The sequence below is a fragment of the Asterias rubens genome, chromosome 18 (assembly GCF_902459465.1).
Source record: "Asterias rubens chromosome 18, eAstRub1.3, whole genome shotgun sequence".
NCBI classification, from domain to species: Eukaryota; Metazoa; Echinodermata; class Asteroidea; order Forcipulatida; family Asteriidae; genus Asterias; species Asterias rubens.
This window is the reverse complement of record NC_047079.1, coordinates 1,962,998-1,974,246: the sequence shown is the minus strand read 5'-3', so window position 1 is coordinate 1,974,246 and position 11,249 is coordinate 1,962,998. Positions and strand designations below refer to the sequence as shown.

Genomic DNA, 11,249 nt, shown 5'->3' with positions numbered 1-11,249 from the left:
CAAAATAGTGACGCTTGGCGCAGCTAAAAAAACATGCCCTCAAAGTTGAAACAATACCCGATTTTGGTATTCACGGAACCTTAAAAAAATGTAGTCTGAATTGATTTTCTTGCCGACAGAAGCTAGGCAATGTTTACTCTTAGTTTAACTTTGTGATTGTAAGTTTGGAAGGATTTGTTTTCTTTCTTGCAATTGCTATGAATGTAGATGCCTAACTGCTGTTAGATTTTTGTTTATTAATATTTTCAAACGTGAAGAAGACTGCGGACTCAATGTAACAATTGATACAGTTTGCTTGGACATTGATGAGAAGACAATACTCATATCATTAGGACAGTCTTTGCTCATATAATTTTTTTTACAGCCGGACCCCACCCCCCTAAAAAAAAAAATTAAAAAAACAAATGGGTATATCATATCAATTGAACACATTTCTATGCAACTTTAACGCATAATACACTCTTCACACATACTTCAAATATATTTTCAGTGCATATTTTATCTTGTTTATTGTTCAAATGCCTGTGCGCCGTATGATTTTAATTTAAATGATAAAACATTACACGTTAAACCACTTGAGACATGAACACTTGTTTGCCGTGTATTCCAACGGCGGCTTCTTCGGAAAGCAAAGTGGTTGTTGGCTCTTAATAAAACATGTGCACAGCGTATCTGTATTACACGCAAACGATTTCGCCATTGGAATTCTTGTTCATCCAGTTACAGTAGTTGGATATATTTGTGTAGACTCCAGGATGCGCGGCCTCTGCGCAGCCCAAGCCCCAGCTCACAATACCCTCAAGCAGTACACCAGCCTGATGGGAGTCCGCGGCGAAGTTACTGACGATTGGTCCACCGCTGTCACCCTGTTCATAGATAGAAGACACATCGTTTTGTAGTTATATGTTTTTACGTGGATAGCCACTCGGTGTGTACGGGAGTGGAAATTGAACTTGGCATGACATTTAAAATTGATAATTGAAGTTGTACCTTTACTCATCAACTACACACTTAATTTTTAATTTCTACTCAGCTACAGACTTTTTCAACATTAAATATTAGCACCGGTTTACCATGAAAAACTGCTGCATCCACTGGGATCAACTGAAATTTCTACCTTAAATTACTAAAGATGTACACACCCTATTTACAAACATTTTCGTGTAGACTTGTTTCACATGGGAGATTAACTTGTCTAAGCTCGAAACTGCAAACAACCATATCTCCTGAACTGTGTCATCTTTTAGCTACCTACACGATTAAAATTAAGTTAAAATCATGACCTATTGTTGACCTTTCCTGCCTGTCCAAGCAGGAATTTCAAACTATACAACAAACATACTTCAGGGTCAATTACTTCAAAGTCAGACGCACTTTAAAGCTTTGAAGCGATTAATAAAGCAAATAAATTACTAAATGTATTTCTGTGAACATTTTCGTTTACCTGGCAGGCGTCTTTACCTCCTCCTTGCACACTGGCACAGAACATGCTATTAGTGATCATGGTGTTATAAGCGGCAACGCACTCCTGATGACTGTTTGCGTATACAACCACCTCATTCAGCTCGATAGCAGGATCCCAGGTGCTTGCTTTAATGACAAAATTATTTGAGAATACAATCAGATGGAAGTATCCAGTCCCGGGAAGTGTGTAACTGACGTGTGTGACCTGGTGGGTAGGCCTTTCATTCTGGGTCCAATTTCGTAGCATTGCTCAACGGTTAGAAAATGTTCTTGCTATTTAAAGCACAACTAAATTGCTAAGGTGCAAGCGAATTTCACAGGCTAGCATAAAAATGAGGCGTCCATTTTGCGCTATCACCATGGATTTGCATTGTAAGCAGCCGTGTTAAGAAACTGGGCCCATATCTGTACTATACCTCATACACATGACCGAGAGTCGAGTTCTCACCGATCCATTCACCATTACACACCAGTGTCTATCTTTGCTATTTACCAAGCGCGCACGCGAGTATTCGCGCAAAATGGTATTTGCGCATGGCAAGCACTCTAACGACCGGGCAGCTCTGGCGCTTGTCTACTTTTCAGGCGCAAGTGCATGTGACTGGAAAGCCCAGGCGGTAGTCAATTTTTAACCCGCTCTATCGAAATGATAACAATCGAACTGGACAACAGATAAATTTAACACTTATGATAGTTCCTTGAAACAAACAAAGATGTTTAATCCTATATGTACTTATAACAGGTTTGAATGAGAGACTTAGGAACGCTAGATGGCGGTAGCCTTACAAGGGAAATATCCTTTGCTTACGTAGTTCTGAACCTGTGCACATTACCGAAAACACAGGTTTTACCTGGTAAGACTGCTGCCATCTAGCGTCCAAAAGTCCTACATTGAGGTCTAGCATGCAGTCCCAAATAACCCATCAAATCCAGAGATTGATTCTGAACTGATTCAAATAAACTTACGGTCACGGTTTCCCCAGCCGCTAACGAGCAGTTCCAATCCCTTATTGGGCTCGCTTGAAGCGATGCCGATAGCTTGAACGTCGCTGTTTATAGAGACGGGTGTGTCAAGATGAATCAAGGCGATGTCGTTATGCAGATTGTAATCCAAATAATGTTCATGAATTATCCAATTTCCTTTGGCAAACTTCTGATTAGGGCCATCGTGTTCGTTAATTTTATGATATCCAAGACCAACCCACGCATCCTGACCATTTTTAGGGCTGAAAGGCAAAACAAAACACTGTTTTTTGTAATAACAATTTTTATGAGAATAACACACACAAAAATAAAAAAATAAAAAATCGTCCAGAATATACCATGAGTTACAGTCACACGTTTTTAAAAATATTATTTTTTTTTTAAGATAGTGTTCCATTCCAGTCATTTTTGTAACTTAACGGTATTTACCGCAGAGTGTATACAGTGAGCAGGTTATTACAAAGAATATAAAGATCGTGCGATTTGTCTGGTCCGCGTATAAAAAGTATAATATTTTTCATGTGCGACGGTCCACAGGCAAAAACGTAAAGTCACGATAACGATCACGACGCAAAGAGAACGCATTATATTGGTTGAATGCTCCACGAAGAATACGCACACGCTCATTCAACCAATGGAATGCGTTCCCTTTGCGTCGTTATTGGTATCGTTCTCGTTATCACTGCAGTGAGACCGGGCCTTTAAGTGGTAGTTAAAACAAAATAAATATCGTGCGATTTGTTCGCTCCGCGTATAAGAAAAACATAATATTGTCCATGTGTGATGCTCCACAGTTAAAAACGTTTCAGTAAAATCATGGCAATAGACACATTATGAAAATCATTCGATACTTACTAATAGCAGTGTGCAAGTTTGGAAGGATTTGTTTTCTTTCTTGCAACTGCTATGAATGTAGATGCCTAACTGCTGTTAGATTTTTGTTTATTAATATTTTCAAACGTGAATAGACTCATTATGAAAATCATTCGATACTTACTAATAGCAGTGTGCAGCGGTGACAACCCAAGACTCGTGAACCAAAGTACCACCACAATATCTTTCTTTGTTACTGTTCATTAAGGCCACCTGGTAGGGTCGGCTGTGTGGGGTAGACTCTTTTCCACCCACAATAAGGGAACCCAAACAACATGGGATCAGCACAGCTGCAAAATTTATACAAAATACCCTTTTATCAAGTAACTATAAAAACCATCGATTATTGTGACAACAAATGCCACACTCTGTAACGGATGTGATGTTTTATGTACAATGGAAACGTTCAGAGCATTTGAGTTTGTTTTTGGACATGCATTGGCCGAGTCTAAATAAAAATGGCCCAAGTAACCGAAACAAGATTACAATGAAATGGGTCAACACTAATTACATCAGTTCCAATCGAACCCAGTTTTATGAAGTTAAATTCGAATCAATTCAGTTAAATTCAATTCAATTCAATGAAATTCATTTAAAACTTAAAGGAAGGTAGATTTAAAATTGGTTAGAAACAAAAATCGTGATGATAACAGATTTACATAAAACTTACACGGTCTATTGATAATGCTTATTAGAAACCACCCATTGAAATATTTCTCTATGTAATATTTCTCGTTTGGCGTGTATCGCTCAGTGAGCGTTTTATTCATTTTTGTTTTGGCATCGATGATGCAATGCAACATTTGTAATCGGTGTTTCACTATTCTCTCGTGACCCAGATGGCCGTTCGATTTCAAACTTCGACAGGTTTGTAAGTTTATGTTTAGAGTGGATTACATAAAGTGCTTACACTGCCAGCAACTGTTTTGTTAACAATTACCAATACTGTAATGTTCCTTTAAAGGGTCTATGTAACTTTTGTAGGACAAAAAACGCAATGTCCACAGATTTACACTAAACTTACACAGTTTGAAGATAGTGATGGTAGAATGCTTCCCTGAAAATATTACGTGCTGAGGTGCTGTAGTTTTGGGGAAATGAGTAAAACAATGTCATGAAAATAATTTTCGTCTCACGAGACGAAAATTATTTTAATCTTTTACAAACGTATTTTCATGACATTGTTTTACTAATTTCTCAAAAATTACAGCACCTCAGTAAGTAACATTTGAAGGGAAGCTATCCTACCCAAATCCTTTAAATCAATTCAATCAAATTCATTGCAATGCATTTCAATTCAATTCAAATCAATTCAATACGCCTCGATTCGATTCGATTCGATTCGAATCAATTCAATTCAATTCAATTCTCTTTATTTCAAGCAATTCAGTTAAATTCACTTCACATAAAATTCAATTCAATTCAATTCAATTCAAATCAGTTCAGTTCAAATCCGTTCAATTTAATTTAACTACAAAACATATAAGTCGTAAGGTGTTTTGTTTTCCTTAATTCACGATACTTTAACAAGTGAGACTCGAACACATATACATAATCCTCCTTTCTTTCAGTCATGTTTTTATAGATTGTTTGATTGCAGTTTGATTGATTTGGTTATGTTGCTTTTTTAGTTAGTTTACTGTATGTTGTTATTGAAGTCAAGAGAGAAAAAGAGAACAAAACCTTTCTCAATAAGTTTTTATTCACATATAATTTCATTATTACTACCATAGAGCTGTAAAACGAATAATTGAAATTGTTACTCCACTCACAGTAATTTTCCTCAGTAAAATAAGATACAGTTAAAGTGTGAAGTGGAAATAGTTATGTATATGTTAAATTGAATTGAACAACAAAAACGAATTCGGGGCCAGAACTTAATTATGGTGTACAACAATAGTAGGGACTTTTCGTTTTTGCCGACGGATGGTTCTGCGACGGTAAAGATGACATTTGGCGTCATCTGCGCATGCGTCGGCTTTGAGGACGGTCGTCCCTCAATTTCTACGACAGTACTTGGGATGAATCTACGTTGTGCTGAAAACGACAACGTTTAGCTGAACAACCGTCGCAGAACCATCCGTCGTCGAAAACGAAAAGTCCCTATTGTGCGGCACGCCTCGACTTTCAAGAAATGATTGAAGATTCCAATACTCACCAAGTGCAGCAAGAACAAAGCCCTTCATGATGATGATGATGTTGGTCGAAACAGGATGTTAGAATGGTGCAGTCAATCGGCCGAAGTGTGGAGGACAATATTTATGTCCTCTTTTATAGACCAGTGTCCACTTCGAATTGACATTTATCTTAGTGACCATCTTTCAGGAAGTCGTAATAGCCAAATATAGTCCCGTTTTCCAGTTTATCTTCTGTACGCACATTGCATATTTCCCATGAAGGTAAAACTTGTGTTATGAAGGGTGTGGGGAGAGCAAGATATCGCCTTGAGAACATGTGGCAAGTTCACATCAATGAATAAGGTTATTTTCTAGAACCAAAACAAAGACCAAAATTTACAGTGCAACAAACTTTGATAAGGCCCTACAACTCAGAAGTGGATGAATTATCTACAACCAAATTATCCCGATGAGAGCATCATTTGAAATGTATTTACACACCCTTACAGAGAGTGGAAACTATTGGTCAAAATAATCTTAAGCATATTATTATAACCTGACTTGATAACGAGTAACGAGGAACTGTTGATAGTATAATACACTGCGGGAAACTGGTCCTTCTGAAGTAACGTAGTTTTCGAGAAAGAATTAATTTACCACGAATTTGATTTCGAGACCACAGATTTAGAATTTGTGGTCTCGAAATCAAGCATGGAAGCACACTACTTGGTGTGACAATGGTGTTTTTTCTTTCAATATTATCTCGAAATTCCGGCGACCGATTGAGCTCAAATGTTCACATTTATTGTTGTAATATGTTCACATAAACCAAGTGAGAAGATTACCAATATAATTCAGTGCCTTTAAAAGCGCTACAGTAGACAACCGAACACCCATTTATTTTCAGAACGATTCTAAATTTTCTTTGGTAAGTAACAATTTTGTACTTGGTATCTTTGTAAGAAATCAAACGGGGAGGAAAAAATACACCTCTTCCCACAGCGCTGTAGATTAGTAGATGGTGGTTGATTTTATTTGTATAAGTTATTACATTATAATAATTAAGGTGCAGTATAATTTATGCTCTTAGTGAAGATGAGTTTGTTAGTTTAGTTTATAAAAGTAGAGACATCTCTTACAGAAATTTGCCATGGGAATCCCATGGGATTCCCATGGTGAATTGGGCATGGGAAACCCATGGTGAATTCCCATGGTGAATTGGGCATGGGAAACCCATGGTGAATTGATATGGGAAATTGTATGGGTATCCCATGAAGGATATCATGGGGTTCCATGGAGAATCCCATGTGGTACCATGTAGGATCCCATGGGGTCCCATGGAGGATCCCATGGGATCTCATGTAGGACCCCATGGGGTCCCATGGAAGATCCAATGGGATCCCATGTAGGATCCCATGGGGTCCCATAAAGGATCCCATGGGATCCCATGTAGGATCCCATGATCCCATGTAGGATCCCATGGGGTCCCAATCGGGCCCCATTGAGGATCACATGGGGTCTGATGGAGGATCCCATAAGGTTCCCGGCCTGTACGAAATACTCATATAAGAATCTTATAGGAATTGCACTAGGGTCTTATAAGAAACTTTAACAATCTTATAAGAACAGATTTCCTTTTAAAGAATCTCAATAAGAAGTGTATTGTGGCGAAACAGTCGCATGGGGGCGCAATTGCTGACCTAGTTCCAGAGCCATCGCCAGCGGTGCCGGGCACTTGAACTGTGTGTGCACGACGCGTGATCCCCAATTGGGGATCACATGGACAGCATGTGCTGACCACAGGCCGCAGCAGCAGAGGGTATTTTTAGGCTGAGTTTTTAGTTGCGATTTGGCGGGTTTGGAGGAAAGAACAGATTGAGAGAACAGGTCAGTAATTGCGCACACATGGCTTGATTATGGTAAAATAAAGAGAAGGGATTAAAGAGAATCATTAAAAGGAGTTAATCGACAAGAGAGAATAAGGAAACAGAATAAACCATTATCAGTAACGGAGACATATTGCTTCACACCAGTTATTTTCTTTATTGTGTCAGTTATTGTTATTGTTAAGCTGCAGCGAAGACTTTTAGACCGCTCGAGTCAACGTTACAGTATATATAAGAATCTTTAAGAAGTGTTTAAAAAAAAAATACATGAATGAAAATATAATGTTAAAACAAAAAGTGTTATTAAATGTGAGGTCCAGTTGTTGTGATGTTAAGGTATTATAGCTCCATGCTCAGAGCTAGATTAGCCTAAAGTGAACCAAATTAAATCTTAAAACAGATTTACGACCAAACAAAATTTCAACTTAAAATGCTGCACTAAGAATGAAGCATCAACTTTATTTTGCATACATTTGCTTACAACAAATAAAAAATAGTTTAGTTTTCGCGACATGGACTGGCTACAAGACACTCAAATAGTAAGAGAAAACAATTTGTGCCTAAACACGTGTCTGATAGTGATAGTTGTGTCAAACAAATCTTTAAATGGATGTTCAGCAGAAACTGATTGCTGAATGGACTTTTTTCTGTGCTTGTAAATAAATTTTTCTCAAGATGATGCATACATCGAATACGTTATTTTTGGCTAAATTTTGTCTCATTATTTATCTCATTATTTACTTACAGTTCTTCACACAGTCTTCCCTATAAACGAACATTTTTGTATTTAAAATATCAACTGATTGCAATGCAGATGGTATTAAAAACTCGAGAAAAATCTTTCGTATGTAAAAAACGTTATAGTTAACATGCACTCAGAATAGTGTAAAATATTCTTGAACACATTGCCACCGGAGTTTGGAAACCAAACACAGGTATTCAATGTAATATAAAGTTTAACATCACAAACAAATCATTTGCAATCATAATTATTCTGACATTAACATACCACAAAACCAACATTTGTTTTAACTTTTTGTCTAACTATCATTGAAGTTTGCAAAATAAACTTTCAACAACAAATTTACAGCAATTGAACACAGAGGGGGTTAACATTGTACTGAACTACTGAGCAATTGCCTTTTTTATTTTCTAAGACCTTTGAACTTGAAGGGTTTTGTTCAGGAAGCAAAGAAACATACAGTTGAGACATTTCTTTTTTAAATAAACTTTTAGTGAAACTTCTGATGTGTGTTCCTGGTTCAGAATCTTGACTCGGAAATAACTACACTCACACCAAGAGTAACCAATCGTGCAATATCACACAGCATGTAATAGGTTTTTGGGCTTGAGGCCTGGACCACCTACATCAGACAAGAAAAACGGCTGAAACGCTTGCACCTGTGCTGCTTACGCCGTTTCTAGAGCAATACATGGCATGAAAAAGTTCCAAAAACTGGAACGTGCCCACTCCACCAACATGTTCGCCATGTTGAGCCAACGCCGCCTCAGCTGGCTCGGTCACGTCCACAGGATGGACTCCAGTCGGCTGCCAAGAGCAATCCTTTATGGCGCATGCACTTTCATCAGGCTCCAGGCCAATTGGTCGCCCCTACCTATACGATTCAAGCTGTCTGTAGTCGCGACATGAGACAGGCCGGCATTTACCCCAACAGCTGGAAGGAAGCTGCACAGGAACGCAGCGCCTGAAGGCATTGCGAGTAGCAGCCCCCACCCCTTTGTCAGCCCCACTCCCGTATGTCTGCAACAATTGTGGCAGAGACTGCCATGCAAGAATTATAACTTCTCAGCTGCAAGCGAGAGGACAACCCCCAGGCGCAGTGCATCGTCAGTATTGACGGACGGATGCCTACTACTACTCCTCAAAACACGTATTTCAGGGACAAAAGCTTTATTCTGACAAAATACCCTTTCCATGTGACTTTAACAGAATCTTATAAGACCTTATAAGTTGAAATCGTACGGGCGATGTAGGATCCCACCGGTTTCAGCCATGCCAGTCCATTTTGTATTGCCTTATTCATAATTATATACTTATTATACTTGTATTTTTGTAGGGCCCTTGGTTTTGACAGTGTTTTTCTGTGTACATGCGTCAGGGTAAGATTTGTGGGGTATTTTTCTTGGGAAAGTTGTTGTTGTGTGTCACAGGCTTCTTTAAGCCCTCCAAACTCAACAGCCGATTCGGCCTACTTTTCACCCGAAGTTTAATGCTTTAAACATTGCTGCATGTACAGGAGACACATTGGGCAAAATTTTGGGTTCCTTTCCTACTTGTTCTGGTGCATTAAGTGTAAGATTCAATGGCTTGGTCATATTAGCGACATTCATGGATTTTTAGTCCATACTGCCTCCCGTTTTTATGTAAATTCAGATTTGGAAGTTATTTTGCTAGTTGAATAAAAAGTTGCTAAGAAATTACAGTGATGACAACTTCTACTCGGAGTAATCATTACTTAAACCCACAGTCAATTAAATCACTTAATTCAGTTGGCTAAAGCAATCTAAAAATCATGCAATAGTCCAATCTATAAACAGTATTTCACATATCACTTGCTTGGCTCATCATCAACTGAGTTTCTTTATTCGAAGCCTCCACTTCTCAGTGTATGGGTTTACTTATCAGCAGATTGAAGGAGCGACATCGCGGCTCTGATCGGCACGTCTTCCCGCACAACACCACACCATCAGCCCGTAGCTTCTTCAGGACGTGACCGATACGGCACTGGGACTTGATGTGACCATCGGAACCAGTCTGAAGGCAGAATATCGAGGCGGTGGTTTGAAGTGTACGCTCGCAGATGACGTATCGTCTAATTTTACAATCATCATCGATTCACTTGCCATAATTATTATTTGCGAAAACATTCACTTTGGGACGACCTTCTTTCCAATTTTGATACTCGTCAAATTCACTCGATAGTGGACACGGGTGCCAATTCCCATCCTCATGTGTATCATAACAACCCGTCCAGATATGACGGGTTGGAACTCCAGTTACTAATCCAGAGAACATACTCAAATTGTTCCATATTTGAGTTTGGGACAATTAGGACTACGTTGAGTCCGCAGCAGGTATCGCTTGCCTCATGCCAATTAATAAAATTTGGTTTAGTTTCAGTGTGTAGCATGACTCGCCGTATCGCTGCCAGTCAGTAGGACAGATAGCAGCCAGGGCAACAAGAAGCAACAAAACGCAAGCAAGATTCATCATGAGAAAAAACGACTTGTTCCCACAGTTCAACAATTGTGCGGTGATAAGTAAACTGCGTGAAAACTACGTCTGCAAGAAGTATCCACGCGTCAATTTGCTGGAGCCATGAAATGTAGATTGCAAGTACTGCAAGTATTGCAAGTATTACTTCGAGAAAACCTCGAATGAACGAAGCAAACTTTCAATAAACCGAAATTATATGTCGGTGTAACAATTAAACAATTGTGAGGTTATCAATTAATCTCATTAGGGAACGCAATCGCTAGTTCAGCAACTTTTGAAGCTGATTACCATGCCGGTGCATTCTTTGTACATTTATTGAGTGAAAGTAAAAACCTAGATACTGAATAATGACCTTAAACCTGGGGGAAAAACTCTTTTTAAGTTACTCATGTGAACTAAAAATTCCGAAAAAGGGTATTTGTAAGGTGAGAACTAGTTTTCCTTATGGACCAACGGTAAAATCCTGTGAGACATTAACTATTTGTGGCGCTCTAAACGAAACATGTGTTTCTAGCAATTTATATTGGAACAAGCACTGAGCACCCAACGACCTTTTCGAAAAAAATCGTCGTTATGTTGTGATAAGCATGATGTATAGCACAATATGGCACCGGTTGCAACCGTATCTCCATCGATTAAATATTTCATGCCGACATTTAATGGGTTAAACTTGCCCTTTAACGTAAC

At 38.7% G+C, this 11,249-nt stretch overlaps 1 protein-coding gene across 1 annotated transcript; it reads right to left on the bottom strand.

Moving 5' to 3' along the window:
* Positions 1 to 531: 531 nt before the first annotated feature.
* Positions 532 to 9,040, bottom strand: LOC117302565 (trypsin-2-like). The gene is made up of 5 exons (XM_033786541.1): positions 8,941 to 9,040; positions 3,446 to 3,611; positions 2,431 to 2,690; positions 1,445 to 1,713; positions 532 to 866 (listed from the first exon to the last, which is right to left on the bottom strand). The coding sequence occupies exons 1-5, from the start codon at positions 9,038 to 9,040 to the stop codon at positions 678 to 680; spliced, it is 984 nt and encodes a 327-aa protein (XP_033642432.1). The 3' UTR covers positions 532 to 677.
* Between the last annotated feature and the right edge of the window lie 2,209 nt (positions 9,041 to 11,249).